We start from the raw sequence: 19,530 nt of genomic DNA on the forward strand, positions 1-19,530 counted from the left end.
TAGCTTAAATAAATTCAATAAAGAAGAACTGGACAAATCTTTGGAACGAATGGATGAAAGAAATGGGAGGTTTATTTATTTTTTTACTTTTTGGCTGATGCTGCATAATTTGCATCATATACCCCTACTAATGCTAATTTCTCCTAATCATTTAGCTCCCTGTTAGAGTTTGATAAGCTTCTATCATCCCCATTCTCTAAAGAATTCCTCATGTGTGAATGTAGATGCAAAATTCCTATTCGATTTTCCACAAACTGAGCAGGGTCATTAACAGTTAACACATAGACATCAAGTTCCCCAACATGATTCATCCCCTTCCTTCTACTGTTAATATAAGCTCCTAAAGTCATTACAGTTTTAATTTGAATTCTTTGCCACAGACTTCTCATAATGTGCCTTAGCTGGCCTAACTTCCTTTGTGACTTCATTATTGACTAATTTATGTTGTTGTTGTTATTTGGTTTTTAAGAGCATTAGCAACTAAGGCCATATTGCTCCGGGGATATGCGGTATTCATTTCCTGACCTTTCCGCATCCTCCATATAAGGTGGTCACGGGCTCGAATCCCACTCTAATCAAGAAGAGTGTGCTACACACTGATGCTCCTGCCCATGGAGACGCCTATTACTACTACTACTAATAATAATAATAATAATAATAATTTATGTGATGAGTATACCAAACAGCTATACAGAGAAACAGGGTGAGCAGGCAGTTCAGAATGTCTTGTAATAAAAATAAATAACAGGGGTACTTAACTTTCCAGATGTTCACTGTAATTTGTGGGTTGGTCACTCACACACTAGCAAGACTTCATTGGATTTCTTTAATGACTGCATGCATGTTACAGCAGCATGTTAGAGAAGCAACAAGAGGAAGCAATACTCTTGATCTTGTTATCAGCAGTGTTTCTTCATGCATTAAGAATCTGCAGGTAAAGACCCACTGGGTGGCAGCAATCACAGTGTATAAATGTGGAATTTCATTAAAGACAACTAATGTCGAGGGATGGCTTTTTGCTTTCATAAGGATGACTACAGAGGTCTCTTTTTAAATTGTGTTTACAGTTTTTGACAGTTTTTAAATTGTGTGCAATGGAACCAACTGATGAAGTTCACATCAGCAAATTCTAAATGGGAAGTATTTAGGGTTGTTGTTGTTGTTGTTGTTGTTATGGGAGTTTCTGGTGCAAAGGCTACTTATGCCATATTGCATCTAACAAAGTATAAGGTGCTACCCAAATGCTCTTAAAATTGCAAAGAAATTACATCGAGTACGGACTTGTGGCACTAGGTAATACTGCATGCATCCTTTGTGAATCAGTGTGCCATGTGGCATCGGGCTGGATAGATTCATTGAATATTTATGCACAGTTCTTTGGTGGTGTCTTTCGCGTAGTTTGAGATTGTTGTGATGGCTGATGTGAGAGAGCAACTTGCTTGCATCAAGTTTTGTTTCCTTGTTAACAATACAACAGCAGAAACCAATAAAAGGTTGAAACAAGCTTTTTGTGACAATGCGTTAGGCCATACACAGACCTACTACTGGTTAAACGGTTTGAAAAATGGTCAAATGCCAGTTGATGACGACGATGGCTCTAAGTGTCAATCATCAAGCACCACCCTGGAAAATGTCGCAAAATTCTGGGGCAGTGATCCGTGAAGACTGCAGGCAAACCATCCACAACATTTGTGGCATTGTAGGACTATTGTACGGCACGTGTCAGCAGATTTTGTCAGATGAGTTGCACATAAGAAGAATTGCGTCCAAGTTCTTGCCACAGTTACTAAATGAAGACCAAAATGACCAAAAAGACCAGTGTAGACCAGTAATAGATGGGCTGTGTTAGGATAATTAAGAGTAAGAACAGGTGCATGTATACTTCCATGTGCACCAATGCCAGAAGTATAGAAAATAAATTTGATGAATTTGAAGTGCCGATCAAGGCCTCAAAGGCAGATATTGTTAGGATATCAGAGGCATGGTGTCACACAGATATAAGCAATGCAGCATTGGAATTTGGGGAGTACAATGTGTACAGAAAGAATAAACAGGGTAGGAAGGGATTAGGGGTTAGGGGTTATGCTGTTAGTTAAGAAACACAAAATCTAAGGAAATGCATCCAGTTGACATGGGTGGACAGTGCAATGTTGAGTCTGTTTGGTGTGACATTGGAAAAGGGAAAATGAGAGTAGGGGTGTGTTATAGGCCTAATGACTCTGAGGAGTATAACGAACAGTTAGGCAGAAAAATAGAGAGGGTCAGTAATTCAGAATGTCTTGTATTGGGGGATTTTAACTTTCCAGTTATTGACTGGAATGTGTGGGTTGGTCACTCACACACTAGCAAGACTTTTGTGGATTTATTGGATGACTGTTTTCTACAGCAACGTGTTCGAGGAGCAACGGGAGGGAGTAATACTCTTGATCTGATTATCAGTAGTGATTATTCATGCATTAAGAATTTGCATATAAAGGATACTTTATACACTGTGAGCACTGTCACCACTAGGTGACAGTGCTCACAGTGTGCTGATGTGGGATTTACTTAAAGATGAAACTACCATCAAGGGTAAAGGGAAGGGTTTCTGCTTTCATAAAGGTGACTACAGTGGTCTCAGACAGTTTTTAAATTCTATACAGTGGGACCAACTGATGATGTTACCAACAGTGAATTCTAAATGGCAAGCCTTCGGGGAATTAATCTTGGAGGCTACTAGGCTTTTCATACCAACTAAGAAATACTGTTGAATGTCAGGTCTAAGTGGATGTCAGACAAATTAATGAGGATTGTGGCATAGAAGAAAAATTCATGGGATGCAAATAATTTATCAGGTGACACAGAAGCCTATGGCAGATATAAGGTTGTGTGTAATCAAGTCACAAAGGAGGTTAGGCAGGCAAAAGCAGATTACGAGAAATCTTTGGCAAAGGATGCAAAGGAAAACAGCAAAGAATTCTTTACTTATACTTTCTTACTTATTCTTTATTTATTAGTTTCAATAGTTTATTTTAGGTATTTAAATGATACCTAAACAAATTCTCTAATACATAATGCACTAGCAACTAACTGACATTTTTAAACTTAAATAAAATTACATCACTTGTGAAAATTTAGAAACAGATATTTTAATTCAGAATATTGCAATCGGACTAGTGCATATTATAATATTATTTATCATGACAAATGAAATATCTATTGTAGATTACTATCATAACAATATCTGGGGATACATTTTCATACTGTCATAGTAATGATAGTATATCAAATTTATTAAGTAATTACAAAAGTCATGTAATATATTTCCAAAAATAAATAAAATAAAGAGTAAATATAAAGGTAAATATAAACAATTTGTTAACACATATATATAAACCCACGCAAATAATCTCTTTTCTAAATGGATATTTGAACTTGCTGCTTCTTACAAATTTCACTGATTCTTGGATGATTTGGGGATAAACAAACTCTCAGTTCTTCATCATGAGAAATAACTTTATTTCTTTTTCTTTTTTTTTGTTTTTATATTTACCACAGCATAAAATACAAGTTCACATATTGCAGCAAGGTGACAAGTGCTTTCTAATCTTCATCCTAAATTTGGGTATTCCTAGGAAACCTGAATCCAAAATTCATTCAATGGAACTTCTTTGTGCTTCATGTTTAAGGAGCTATCATTAAGCATTTCAACAAATTCTTCTTCTTTCCAGATACTGAATTCTGTGACCCTTGAGTTTCCAGTAAACGGATCTCTAACCAGATCATACTTTTCAATGTCTAATATCTAGAAAATAGTGTCCTAAGTTACTTCTTAGCATTTTTAAATGGTCTAATTTCAGTGGACATATTTCTGGTCTATTTTTCTCATCTGTAAGTGGAAACATTTCTGGTTGACTATTGCTAACACAGTCTATCCAGATGTGAATTTTTTCTAATAGAACGGAAAGTTTATTGCAAGAGGCTACTACATTTTCATTTCATTCTTGAATACCAGTGTTAATCTTGTTCAATGTGCAAATATGTCTGCAAGACACGTTAATTTGATACACCACATGTCACTATGTAATAGATCACAAAATGCAGATGTTTTCATTTAGAAAAAAACATCATTAGTCCCTTCCTTAACCCGTAAACTCTCTCGAGAACCTTACAACGTGATAGCCATTTCCCTTCGGTACGTAGTATGAGACTCTTGTATTCAAATTCCATTGACTTGCATAGGTGTAAAAAAAGACAACACTTTACTGACCTACTTTTGATGTAATTAACCATTTTAACCACTTCATCAAGAACAGTTTTCAAATTTTGGACACAAGAATTTTGGCCCACAATAACTTCACAGCAAAGGAAACAATGAGTCGAAATTAGATGCTTATTATGTCATTTCACAAGAGAAATGAAGCTCTTTGCCAATCCTATCATACTGGGAGCACCATCGGTGCAAATTCCAACACATGATTCCCAAGACATCCCAAACTCTTAATATAGGAATCCATCAATTCAAATATGTCTTCACCTGTGGTGGATTCTTTGAGCTCCTTGCAGCAAGGAACTGTTCTATTATTTTGGAGTTGTCTACAAAACAAATAAAAGCTAAGAGTTAACATTTTACAGCTTTAGACTCATCCACTAAAGACTAAATACAGAAACTTCCTTTACTCTCTCTCCCCAATATCTGCCTACATCCTGTATTCTTGTTTTGACAGTATTATTAGAAAGGGGAATTTTATTAATTTCTTTTTCAGCATCAGTGCCTAGCATAATTTTTATCATTTCTGAGCAAGCTTGGAAGAATGAGTGAAACACCTATTGTATCAAATTTCATTTGCTTAACAATCAGTTCTGAGACCACGTAACTAGCCTCAAGTGCTCTTTCAGGCACGTATTTAAACTTCTTAACAAATGATGAAGATTGATTTATTCACGGGTCTAATAGTCATTTGAAGTACACAACACTCTTGCCAACTAAATGTGCATGTTTACTATGTATATAGAATTTTAATTTAATTGGTACCATTGTTTGGTTAGATAATTTTTCTCCACAAACAATGCATTCCAGTTGGGGACAATTTTTATCAGCAAACCAAGTGAAACCTAACGCTATATAATCATCACTGTACAGTCTTAATAAACCTCTAATGATTTTTTTTTTTTTTTTTAGCCTTAACACAGCTACTCTGTGAACTTCAGTTTATACGTTGTAATTCATCCTCAACTCCTGAAGATGATGGTGTTCTTTTCACCGTGGTTCCACTACACGGTTCAATTTTTTGCTTTTTAATAACATATTTATCCATTTCTACTATGGCTCCTACAAAATAGTAAATTAAATAATATAAGCACCTTTAAATGACAGTTAAAAACTCAATAATATATATTTTTTAAATAAGCATACATTTCAAACATTCACAAAATGCAATAAGATGACTAACACAAGAGAAACGTATGAGCAAGCTGCCATTTCACAAGTTAAAGAAAAACTTGTGCACTTATTTTAAACATGAATTAGAAGAAACAAATGTCAAAACCACACCAGAATGGCACCCACTGAAGCCAGCCATGTACAGTCTTGCACAGCGTATTGGAATGCAGTGCTCAGTTGTTCATAATATAATGACAATGTAATCCAATGTGCTTAAAGATGAAAATAACATATTTTCATCTTTAAGTGTGTCTTTAAAAAAATAACACATTTTTCATACTAACTTATGAAAAAATATAATAATGTATTCTAAAAGACATTTGTTGGCTACAGTCTCAGAATATATGGTGTTTACTTATGCATGAGTTAATACACACACATCCAAGGTAGTTTTAATGCATAATTTTAATTATATCTCACATTGTGAATACTTTCACAACAAGTTGCCACGGTATTGCACTACCTCGAATAAGTAATGCTTCACCCATGGAGAAGACAATTGTTACTTATTCTTGGCGGATACCTCCACCAGATGGCACTGCTTGCAAAAGGGTATGGGATAAAAACTGTTATCCACATATCTGTCCCTATTAGACTTAGGAAAGCAAAAAGTAGAGGAAAGTAATAGTAGAAGAAGAAATGCCGCTGAAAGAGGCAATTACTCCTCACTCATAAATCCCTTGAATAGGCAACACTTCCCCATTAGGGAAGATTGTTGTTACCTATTCTCAGTAACTTGGGCAGCATCAAGCTCCCACAGACACCACCATTTCGGTGGTGTCTGTGGGAGCTTGATGCTGCCGGATTCTGTTCTTGCTTCCTGCCCTGGAACGTGCCTATCACGCAATCAATGGAGGCCACACCTATTTATTCAATGAAGCAAAACTAAGAACCAAATATGTGTTACTGCACTCAAGGTAGAGGAGAAAGATAATCCTGGGGATAACCGTACAGCCTGAGATGAAATTTACTTAGCAGCAAAGACAGGCTGTTAGGACAGATCATAGGATTCTGTAAATGATACAGGAAATTTGCTAGCAGCAACAAGTAGGCAATGTTCCACTATATAAAAAAATTGTTAGGTCACGGATAGATTTTCATATCTGTCCGTGACATATCTATCATTTTAGGAAGAACATGTGGATATCTGCTGTAACTGGTTACAGCAGATATCCACATGTACAATGAGCAACAAGGTTAGTCAAAGACATAAAAGGATACTCCTAACAATGAAGACTTCAGTTCTGCAAATTGCAGCATCTAGAAACTAGTACCTGAGAGGCAACTACTGCAGTTTCCTGATGCTAAAATTAACTGCAGATGGCATCCTAACTATTCTTGCTCGGATGACCACATAAGGGAATATAAATTTAAAAATGATGGTTCTAGGCCAGATTTGCAAAAGTTTGCTTTCAGCCAGTGACTAATTCTTAGAACAAACTCCATCTTAGAACAAATTATTAGAAGAGGTAAACAGATGTGGTTAGAAGCTTTTTTTTGTTGTTGATGCTGTATAAACTTGATTCCTTGTATCATTTGCCACTTTTTCTTTTTTTTTATCTGAGGCATACCATGTACCATCACACCCACTGTAGGTTAACACGATACACAAACTTATTTTTCAAAATGATACATGGTTTAAGTTAATGTTTAGTGGTTTTTTTGTTTATTTTCAAAGAGAATACTATTAAGAATTTTATAACAAAATGGAACTGTATGTGCAAAATATACATAAATTAATATATTTAATTTGTTATTACAGCTATTTTCATGTTTTACATTAAATTTAAAAATTTAAATAAAAAAATAAATTAGTAATTCATGCCTTTTGTTCTGCACTAGCAGTAAGATGCTGTAGCCTTGAAGTCATATTTGAAAGTGACTGTTCAAATGCTGCAACCATATGAGCCTGGAAAAAAAAAATGACAGAGAAACATTAATATTTTAAAGTATATTACAAATGCTCATTTTTTTTTATCATATAGCTTTAAAATCAAATACAAAGGATTAACATACAAACCAATGAAAAAAAAAAACCTGCATATCTGTACTGCTAATGATAATCAATAAAAAAATGAGTAAGCAACCACCAGTTACAGTGAATTACATTTTTCTGAAAACTGTACATTGGATCTGATTAGTATTTAGATGTAGTGGTGCATAGCATATAGTATTAATTGTAATGCGGCTCCAGGAGTTAGCATTAGCATTAGCAGAGGCATATGATGCAAGAAAGCAAGCTTATGCAGCATCAGCCAAAAAAAAAAACCCTTCCACTTCACCCCTGCTGAGTTCGTTCGAAATACCTGTCCAGCTGAGACTTAAATTTATTTAGGCTATCAACTTCCACAACAAGGAATGGAAGTCTGTTCCACCAACCAACTACCTGCTGGCTAAAGGCAAATTTCCACACATCTATCCTACATCTGTCTTTCCTCAATTTGAATTTATGCCCTCTCATGTGATTATTCTGAGCAACAGGCAGTATCCCATCAGCATTGAGCATGCTCAAACCATTCAAGGCTTTGTACACCTCTATCAGATCACCTCGCCGGTGCCTAGTCTCCAGACACTGTAATTTGCAAAACTTAAGCCTTTCTTCGTAAGAGCAACCCTTCGTTCGGTTCACTAACCTTGTTGCCCTTCTCTGTACTCATTCCAGCAGCTCTACATCCTTCTTGAAATGAGGCCTCCAGACTGTATACAGTACTCAAGGTGCGGCCTGACCATTGCCTTATACAAGGGAATAATCACCTCCTTATCCCTCCTAGAAAAATTCCTGTATATCATTGATAAGACACCATGAGCTACTCTTGCAGCCCGTCTGCACTGCTCAGAGAATTTCATATCTGCCTGCACAATTACCCCCAGGTCCTTTTCATTCTCTACCACTGTCAGTGTAGTACGACAGAGTTGATACGTTGCTCTGGGGTTGTTGTTTCCCATATGTAGTACTTTACATTTGTCTCTTCATTTGCCACCTCTCAACCTTTCCAGATCATGTTGCAGCAGCATAGCGTCAATAGCATCCTTAACAACGCTGCCAACCTTTGTATCGTCTGCAAACTTGGACATTAAGCTTGATATACCATCATCAATATTATTTATAAATACAGAAAACAACAGTGGACCCAACACTGAACCCTGAGGGACTCCACTAATTAACATTAGTCCACGATGAGCAGTGTACATTAATTACCACTCTCTGTCTTCTGCCACTTAACCATCCCTTTATCCATAACAACAATTTGCCACCAATGCCACACTGCTCCAATTTGTGCAGCAGTCTTCCATGTGCAACAGTATCAAAAGCCTTTCTAAGATCCAAATATATAATATCAAAGTTATTCCCTGCATCCAATTCTTTTGTGATTACATCATAGTATCCAATCAAATTGGTCAGGCAAGACCTTCCTTTAACAAAACCATGCCGTGTTTGAGCTATAACTGAATTGTTGTCAAGATGATCCTGCAGTGCTTACATTAATTTTCCAAATCACAGGTCTATAATTACTTGTGTCAGCCTTTGATCCTCCTTTGTGAATTGGGGTTACATTTGCATATCTCCAGTCTGTGGGTACCTCCCCTGAGTCCAAGGAAGCTCTTATAATTATGGCTAACGGATTGCTTACTTCCTTTGCTGCCTCCTTTAATATAACTGGATAGATCCCATCCACCCCAGGTGCCTTTCTTGAGTTTATCTTCAACAATTTCTCCTCCACTTTACTCTCAATTATTACAAGATCACTAGCTCACTGCCAGTGTTTACTTCATCTATGGCATTCCCCTTCCTGAATAACTCCTCATGTGTGAATCTATATTCACACATGACGAGTTATTCAAATAGATGCAAAATATTGATTTAGTTTGTTAGCTACCTGAGCAGGATCATGAACAGTTGAACCATCGATATCAAGTGGACCAATCTGATTCATCCCCTTCCTTTTAGAGTTTACATAAGTAAATAACTCCTTGCTGTTTTTCTTTGCATCCCTTGCCAAAGATTTCTCGTAATCTCCCCTCGCCTGCCTAACCTCCTTTGTAACTTGGTTACAGATCAACTTATATCTATCATAGGCTTCTGTGTCACATGTTAATTTGTATGTATCCCATGCATTTTTCTTCTCTGCCATATGTCTCATTAGTTCATCTGATATCCATTTAGGCCTGAACCTTGAACAATATTTCTTAGTTGGTATGTAAAGCCTAGTAGCTTCCAAGATAAGTTCTTTGAATGCTACCCATTTTGAGTTCGCTGTTGGTAACATTATCAGTTGGTCCCACTGTATAGAATTTAAATACTGTCTCAGACTATCGTAGTCGCCTTTACGAAAGCAATAACCCTTCCCTTTACCCCTGATGGTAGTTACCTCCTTGGGTAAATCTCACTTCAGCACACTGTGATCACTGCCACCTAGTGGTTTCTGTATCTGCAGATTCTTAATGCATGAAGAATCACTACTGATAATCAAATCAAGAGTATTGCTCCCTCTAGTTGCCTCCCGAACATGCTGATTTAGAAAACAATCATCCAATAAATCCACAAAAGCCTTGCTAGTGTGTGAGTGACCAACCCACAAATTCCAGTCAATATCTGGGAAATTAAAATCCCCCATTATAAGACTCTCTGATTTACTGGCCCACTCTATTTCCCTGTACAGTTGCTTATTATACTCATCAGAGTCATTAGGCCTATAGCACTCTCCTATTCTGAATTTTGATCTCCCAATGTTTATGTCACACCAAACTGACTCGATGCTGCACTGTCCAGCGATGTCGACTGGCTTCACTTCTTTGGATTTTATGTGTTTCTTAACTAATAACATAACCCCTCCTCCCTTCCTATCCTGTCTATCCTTTCTGTAGACGTTGCACTCCCCAAATTCAAGTTCTGCATTCCTTATATCTGTGTGACACCATGTCTCTGATATCCCAACAATATCCACCTTTGATGATTTGAGCAATACCTCAAATTAATCAAATTTATTTACCAAACTCCTAGCATTTGTGTGCATGTAAGTATATATGCACCTGTTCTTTTTCTTAGCTACCCTAACACAACCCATGTGTTTACTTGTACTGCAATGACTCCCAACAGTCTCTGAAATATCCTGCATCTTGTTTTCCAGGCTTCTGCCCATTCCAATAGAAGCAGTGCAAGCATCACTTTGACCTCTGCCAGTGGCTACTGTTAATCTATTAATTCTTGTATCCCCCCAATCTAGAAGTTTTCCGACCCACCTAACACTGCCTCAATAGCATCAGCAAATATTCTTGCCCCCTTTCTATTTAAGTGTATCCCATCCCTGTAGAAGCAGTCCCTTCTGTTAACAAGTACAGACCAGGCTGAAAAAAATTCAACCCCTTGAGCCTTGCACAATCTTTCCAGGCCGAATTGATCGACAGGGCTCTCATCATATACTCCCTCCTATCGTGTCTGGGCAGAATTGCAGGCACTTTCAAATTCAACCCTAATTCATGGCTTTTTTTCAACAGTGACCTGTACTTGTTAAGTAATTCCGCCGGTCTCCTACTCTTAATATCATTAGTGCCAACGTGTACAACTATATCACCTTTTGTGCCCTTAAAAGATGATATTCGCTCTACAACGTCATCAACCTTTGCCCCTGGCAGACATACCCTGGTCCTGTTCCACCTATCTTTTTTACAAAGCATGTTTCCCATTTCCCTGACAATAGAGTCACCAACAACTACTAGTTCCTTTGAGACCAGCGCATTCTGCCTTGGGGGTTGCCGCTGTGTTGTGTGATGCCCAAGTGCAAGCTCTGGCGTTGATTTGGGCAGCTGAGAGCTTGATGGGCCCCTCAATTTAGTTTCTTCGAGGGCATCCACCCTGTCCTTCAAGCTCTCATATAGCCCCATAACAATGCTGAGTTGTCGCCTGATTTCCTTACACTCCTTGCATCGCTCACATACAAAGACATCCCCCATGGCAGTATCATGTCCCCTACCTGACTGCTCCACAAACATCAAGCAAATAGTGCATTTTAAAAGGCTGTGATTCAGAGGGAAACTGCCCCCCTCAGTTCTCCCCTGAGCCACAGCACTCCCATTAGCTTGAGCCTTTTGCTTTGCTGCTCTGGTCTGAGTCATAATTTCGATTTAATTTCAATAAAATTTCAATTTCAGTACAAAAATTAAAACCCTAAACTTGTATCCCAACACAGTTATAATGCTATATTTATGTTTCAGTATCGAGTGTTATCTACGAAATCCCTTTATATAACTTCCATATCCAGTTAAGTATTAATTATTTATTTTTGCTAATTATTTATGTTACGTAATCTAAGTCGTTATATGTATATAGTTAAAAGTACAATTTAATTGACAATGAAGTTCAACAAGATCAATAGATTTACTGATAATTGACAATATTATATTATGTACTATACTATACTAAGCTTATGCTATCTAGTTCGAGATATTCTGTATTGCGTAACAATGGCGGCAATTTACGAATGGTAAATCTATGGACACTTAAGTATCTATTAACTTCCAAATCTCGCTGTCTCAATTCAGAATAAACTAAGGATCCTGACTAGCTACTTACAGAAAATAATTTGATATAACAATTGGTTAATAAATCGGCTAAATATGGTTAAAAAAAAAAAAAAACTTCTCTTTCAGCGGAGCTGCAACTTGTAACAAGTGGATTTGATACCCTTACCGATATTAAGTAATACCTACAAAATCTCTATCTAAGTTAAACTTTAAACTTAGATAGATACCTACAAAATCTCTATCTAAGTTAAACTTTAAACTTAGATAGAGTGGGCTAAGTATCGTAACTAGGAATATAATGCTACTCAAGAAAATAAGTTAATATGCCAATTTAAGCTAATAAAACAGAAAATAAATCAGAAAAAATTTCTCTCTTCCAGGAGAGGAAATAAGCTACGCTCGTTCTCAAACTCAACTCCAAGTCGAGCTATATGATGAATACAAAACCCTGTAAGGGCTAGATTTATGTAGGTTAATGAGTGTTCATGTAGTATTACTGTGGGGTTGTGATAGCTGTGTTCTTCATCCGGCCTCTTAGCCTATAGGGGCCTGTGTTTTCACACAAAAACCTCTAGTTAACCTTCCAGCGCAAAGAAGAGGTGGACCAGGCAGTAGGGAATGTAAAGCACTGGCCGGATGAATCCTGTGGCAGCTAAGGCTATAGTCAGGGAGACCCCAGTAAAAAAAAAAAAAGTGAAAGTTACAAGAAGATGGTAGTGGGGGAGGGGGAAATGGTAGAAGGATAGAGAACAGTAGTGAAGGCACCTGTCTGAGTGAAAAGGGGGGAGAAGAGGACTCCCACATCAGGATGATCATCCTGCTCTTAGGATGGGATATGATAGCTGGCAGTGGGGAACCCAACCAGGTGAAAGGAGGAGGGTGCCACCCAGGTTGGGGGACAGGGATGGAGAGTGAGAGATCAACCAACCCAGGTAGTAGGAAAAACTAGAGTTAGTGTCCATAGGGAAAGGATCCCTATGTAGGGTCACCTGCATTGGTCCTCTATCCCACACCGGCCAGGACACACCAGGCAGTGTCAGCATTCTACACCACACCAGCTAAGTAGCCACTGCATGGTGGCTGCTTAGATGGGCAGGAGACCTAGGCCATCAATCACTGAGAGGGAAATGCAATGGTGTGTAGCATAAATCAATATACTAATACATAATATTTAAAGTTAAGTAAGTAAAGTTATTGGTAATTAAAAACTAGGGTTAGTGTCCACTTAACTATAACAGTGGCCTCCGTAGCTGAGTGGTCAAGAGTGGGAGTGCAGTAGCACGCGCTCTTTGAGTAGACCGGGGTTCAAGCCCCTGACTGCTGAATACGGTCGATCTGCCAACCTGCACTGGACCAGCGTGGCAGATTATGGTCCATTTCCCTCAGCATGAATTGTTGAGGAGGCTTCCATCCTGCAGTGGGTTGATAATGGCTGCACTTTACCTTTTTTTTTTTTCTAATTTGTTTTCTTTCTCTCACACATTTACACTCTCCTTCATTCATCTGGCTCTCATTTCATTTGTTCAACTCTTTCTTTCTGTACTGCACTCTCTGGGCACCTCAACTTACTATAATTCTTCAGTTGAGGTGCAGGTCCAGCTTCAACTTTTTGCAGGCCCAGGGGAGAATGCAGTGGGTGTGTTTGTGCTGTTAGTATTAGAATATTTTTTTTTTTTTTTTTTTTTATGTGAACCCCAAACACGAGAGGTATTAGAACCTATAGTACTTAGTACCGTGCTTGGGTTGGAGGTTGAGAAGACGAAAGAAGATATTTGTTGACATTGGACTTGAACTTCTGTAGATTGTAATTTTCAGGAAATACATAAGAAGGAAGGTTGTTCCAGAAAACAGCGGTTGAATGAATAAATGAGGAAGATGAAAAGTTGGTTCAGTGGGTTTGAAGTTGGGCAGTAAATGGATGTTCACTGGTGGTGGCACGTGTCCAGACTGTTTTGAAAGAGAGGGCAGGAATTATAGAAGCCAATTCAGAAGAACAGTGCCCATGAAAGTATCTGTAGAAGAGGCATGCAGCAGAAACAGTACGTCTATGAGAAAGAGAGTGGAGAGACTCTGTTAGAGATGAATCATTAATTAACCTAACTGCCCTCTTCTGAATGGAATCAAGAAGCCTGAGAGAGGTTTTGGGGGCACCACCCCAGATGTGGGAACAATATTCCATGGCAGGGCAGATTTGCCATTTACACAGAGTTATCAGCTGTTTGGAAGAAAAGTAATGCCAAGAGGGAATGAGAAAACCAAGTTTTTTAGATGCAGAGGAAGCAATATTTGTAATGTGCTTGTGCCAAGAGAGAGATTAGAAGTCAGGGTAATTCCCAAAAGAGATATATCATTTTGCCTAGAAATTGGAGTGTCACTAAAGATAAGCATAGGAGCAGAAGAATCCTTTTTGCGAGATATAAGAAAAGATTGAGTTTTAGAAGGGATGAAATCGACTAAGTTCTCTTTGCCCCACTGGAGAATTACCTGAAGATCGGCATTTAAGGAATTGGCACCAGATTTTCGAGAAGTTGAAGCTGATTGAGCAGGACAAGGTTTCTCAAAATGGAAAGTGGAATGCAATGTGCTATCATCGGCAAAACTATGGATAGGATTTCCAGTCAATGGAAGAAGGTCATTAATATACAAGAGGAAAAGAGTGGGGGAAAGAACTGAACCTTGGGGACACTGGCATTAGTGGAGAAGTTAGAAGACAGAGAGCCATCTAGCATGACCCTCAGTGAGCGATCAGAGAGAAAACTGGATAACCAATTACTAAAAACAGATGGCAAACCATAAGATGGAAGCTTGTTTAGAAGACCTTTATGCCAAACACGATCAAAAGCCTTTGAGATGTCAAGAGAAACTACTTGTGTTTCACCGAACCTTTCTATTGAATTAGTCCACAAATGGGTAACATAAGCCAGAATATCACCAATGGATCGACACTGACGAAAACCATACTGGCGATCGTTGATCAGACAGAGGGTTTCTAGGCAGTTTAAGAGTTGGCAGTTAATTGATTTTTCCATTACTTTAGAAAGAGTAGAAGTAATTGCAATGGGACGATAATTGGATGGGAGGGATTTGTCACACTTTTTAGGAACTGGCTGGATATGAGCAAATTTCCAAGCAGAAGGAAAAACACCTTTAGAATAAGAAAGTGAAAAAATGCGGCAAAGAATAGTAGTAAGTTCAGGAGAACAGGTTTTGAGAACAAGCGGAGAAATACCATCAGGACCTGGAGCTTTCTTAGCATCAAGATTCATCAAAATCCTTCTGATATCCTTTTGACAGAAGACCACAGGAGGCATTGAATGGAGCGTTTTGGGAATGGTGGGAGGTGTTTTACCAAGATCATTAATACATGAGCTGGAAAAAAAATGGGATGCTAGCAGGTCAGCTTTACCCTTGGCTGAAGTGACAACAGAACTATCTGGTTTGGACAGAGGTGGGAGCAGAGATGGGCAAAAGTTGCGGCCAATAGCTTTGGCAAGAGACCAGAATGCTCGGCTACCATTAGGGCAAGAAGCAAGTTTTCTACTCTTAGCCTGTTCAAACTCTAGTTTAGACTGATTAATAACTGCTTTACAATTGTTGCGAGCTTTGGTGTAGGCAGAAAATGAAATTGAAGAATTAGAAACAAGCCAATTACAATATGCAACATTCTTCTCTTGAACAGCCTTAGCACATTTATTGGAAAACCAAGGATGAGATTTTAAAGTGGAGTGTGGGATAAAGGATTCCATTCCTACAAGAATAATTTCACTGATGCGATCTGAGCAAACGATGACATCAGAAGGTTTGAAACAGTAATCCGACCAAGGAAAAGAAGAAAAGAAATCTCGCATGTCATCACATTTTGCATTCTTGTAATGCCAAACAATATGAGGTTGGGAATAGCCATGAGATAAAGGCTCCACTGGAGAAGAGACAATCACCAAATTGTGATCTGAGGTGCGTAAAGGACCACTCACTTCGACTGTATACTTAGAAGGGTTGTGTGTGAGAAAAAGATCAAGCGTATTGGCTGTATGATTAGGATTGTCCAGTATTCTTGTAGGTAAATGAACAATCTGTGCTAGGTCATTAGTAATTGAAAAAGCCTCAGCATCTCGACCAGCTGGGTCGGTGTGACTAGAAAATGGAAGCCAGCTGGAGTTGTGAACATTAAAATTACCAAGGAAAATTACCTCACTGTTAGGAAAGTTGGACTGGAGAAAGTCAAGTTGCAAAGAGAGGAAGTCAAAGAGCTCCAAGTGATTAGTGGAGTTGGGAGAACGGTTGAGACAACAGATGAATTTGACACAATGAGATAGAGAGATTTTATGCCAGAGAAGATCAAAGAGAGGAGATTCCAAATTGCCATGTCTCTGACAGGGAATATCAGAATGGACATATGCACAAGTACCATCTTTGAGGCGAAAGGAATCATACAGCGAATAATTTGGGCATCTGAGATTAGCAGTATTTGAATCAACCGATAACTGAGATTCTGTCAGAAAAAGTACATGGGGTTTGGCAGACTGAAAGTGGAAATGGACATTGTTGAGATTAGAATTGAGACCAAGTATATTTGTGAAATGGATTAGGAAGTGCTTGGGAGGTTTAGATCTTTTCGCAGATAAGCTTGCTCTATTATTTTGACAATTCATGGTGTATTCAATAGTAAGAAAAAGTGGGTGGGGCATGCTGTTTGAAGTAATGAAATTTTTGGATATGGCGTACACGTGGTAAGAATATACCCAGATCCTTGACATAACGTGGCCTCGGCAATGCTCCCCGCATACACACTACTCGGACTCCCTCCAGTCACTATCTGACAGAGTAGAGGTAGCAAGATTATACACTAGCTGATCCGGAAGCCTCCTAGAGAGTTACCAATAGGTTCGGTCCGGTGTACTATCTAGCGGCCGGCCTGCGAACACCGTTTTAGAGCTGTACCCTCGAAATGTAAGGAATATTGGATCTCGCAACGACGTTCATCATAACCTCAAAAGTCATCAATCATACTGCATGATGGAAACGATAGGGAAGGGTTGACCGAACTTAGCTCTAGAGACTAAACATGGGTTCCACCACTTCAAGCCTCCAATAAGCAAAGTGGTGGTATTTCACCGGTTGATGAGAGTCATCTACCACCTAGTACTGCCTGGTAACATAGAGGGGCAGCGTTCCTCCATGTGGTGTGGGCGCCACACCTCGACCCCTGCTTACGTTGGTTCACACCTGGGTAGTCACCCACCATGTACTTGTGCATGGAGGTTATACCCAGGATTACTAATAGTCCCACCATCGTGAAGGTGCAAGCAGAGGATTTGGCTGTCACAGACCGTCCAGACTTCGCCGAAATTAGTATATTTTTTAGTATATCTTAGTATACTAAAATATATACTAGTATACTATCTTAGTATACTAAAATATATACTAGTATACTATCTTAGTATACTTAAATATATACTAGTATACTATCTTAGTATACTAAAATATATACTAGTATACTATCTTAGTATATCGAAATTAGTTAGTATATCTAAACTAATGTGAGTTATTAAGTTTTCTACATTGCATTCCCTTGCTACTAGCTACTAATATTTTTCATCTAATCTGCTTCCCTGGCTGCCAGTACTTTCTTTTCCTCCACATGGTTACTTATTTGGTGTATGCCCAGGTCCCTACATATAGCAGGGTAATCCTGGTCAATCTGGTTTAGTCTTATTTGTTTACTGTCGGGGTGCTGAGCACAGCTATCATGACAGTTTTGTAAAATTCGTCATCTGGGCATGGTAGGAGACATGAGCATTTTGGCTATTTATTACTGTTTAAACTGCTGGGGGGCTGAACTGCCTTCCTGTGGATAGACCTATGCATTTTGAATACTTTCTGCATGAAGGCTGTGAATGCTTTATAAAAAATTTTCCTCTTACATTATGAATAGATGTTCTCCCCCAAGGAAGAAGGCCAAGCTGTGCTATTAACTGGGGTTTGGGGAAGTCTGTCATAAATTTACATTCATATAAAATGTGTGCCAAGTCTTCACTCTTGCCACAAGAACAGATTGTGTCATCAATCAGCCCTAAGGAGGTTAATTTCACCTTTAGGGAGCTATGACCTGTCAATATAAAGGTAGTAAAGAGTCCAGGGATGTACCACTTTGGTGGCTTTGGGCTAACTATTGCCACCTGTGGGAGAAACATTTTGGTAACCAGACCTCTGGTTTTCTGCTCCAGATTTGCTTGCCATAGCTTTGTGGTTATTCTATTTCTTTCAGCCTTGATGGTGTTGGCAGTATCAAGGGCTATCCCCAGAAACTCTGTGAGTACACCCTTTTTAAGTCTATAGTATAAGCCTTTTTAGGCTACTTTAAAATAAAGTGGGAGATCACCTGGTGTGCTTGCAGTACAACATGCCCTAGTGATAGAAAGAAGTACATTCCTCTGTATTGATTCTATCTCATTCCTATTTTTTACTAGGGCTGAGTGGGGAAACTACGCACCAGCTCCATAGGTAATAACAAGTAGGAACACTGCCCAGTATATGATTTTGAGCCTCAATCTGCTCTACTGATCATGGCAATAAAGCTTGCATAATTTCTAACTTACTTCGCTAAATAAGCCAGATGGGGAGAAAAGTAAATTTTGAGTCAAAGACAACTCCAAGGTTACCATTTTAGCATTACAGGGGGGGGCACATGATGCAAAAAAAGCAAGCTTATACAGCATCAGCAAAAAAAAAAAAAAAAAAGGAAAAAAAAGACATTTCACCCATTCATTCACTCCAAATGTTTGTCTAGTTCTGTCTTGAATTTATTTAAGCTGTCAACTTCTACAACGACAGATGGAAGTTTTTTCCAGCAATCAACCACACGCTGGCTAAATGCAAATTTCTGCACATCTATTCTACAACAGTCTTTCCTTAATTTGAATTTATGTCTAACTCCCCACTACCTTTTCTAAATGTCTTTTTTCCCTTTTTTTTTTTTTTTTTTGGCCCTCCCTCCCTGTAGCCTTGGTAGCCAAGGCTACAGGGAGGCATTCGCCTCCCTACCTTGGCATTCGCCCACCAGAACTTACATTTCCTACTGCCTGGCCTGCCTCCCTGTGGCGCTGGACAGTAAACTAGAAGTTTTTGTGTCCAAACACAAGCCTCTAATTTAAGAGGCCAGATGAACTATGCAAACAACACAATCCTCAAAAACACTACACGAACACACTAACTTACATAAATATAGCCTTTAAAGTGTCTTGTATTCATCATAGAGTTAGGCGTTGAGAGGGGGAAATCTGCAGAGCCACATTACAAGTAACACTGTACACTATGTCAAAATACATCCTGTCTGAATGTGTGATGATTGATGAAACAAGGTAAATGAGTGAGTATTGTGTACTGTTAGAAACCAGTCTGTCCTTAAATAAGCAAAAAAGTGTATTTTGTATGTTGGTATAATAGCTGTATACTGAGTGGATAAATGACTAATGAGTGTTGTTCTAGCAGGCCACACTCCAAACTGGACTGCAGTGGGGCAACCTACATGGGAACCCCCTGCACTGCTGACATCATTCCCTCTTATTTGTGACATGCATGGGTTA

The 19,530-nt window shown here is 38.6% G+C and overlaps 1 protein-coding gene across 1 annotated transcript in view; it reads right to left on the reverse strand.

The window, feature by feature from the left end:
• The window catches only part of LOC150075004 (uncharacterized), a 1,344,778-nt gene that overhangs the window by 598,165 nt on the left and 727,083 nt on the right, over positions 1 to 19,530 (reverse strand). The window contains exon 17 of the mRNA XM_090389033.1: positions 7,248 to 7,331. Within this exon, the coding sequence (XP_090245159.1) occupies positions 7,248 to 7,331 (84 nt within the window). The remainder of the gene's footprint in view (positions 1 to 7,247; positions 7,332 to 19,530) is intronic.

This window comes from Mastigoproctus giganteus, chromosome 14 (assembly GCF_048544385.1).
Source record: "Mastigoproctus giganteus isolate SK-2022 chromosome 14, ASM4854438v1, whole genome shotgun sequence".
NCBI lineage: Eukaryota > Metazoa > Arthropoda > Arachnida > Uropygi > Thelyphonidae > Mastigoproctus > Mastigoproctus giganteus.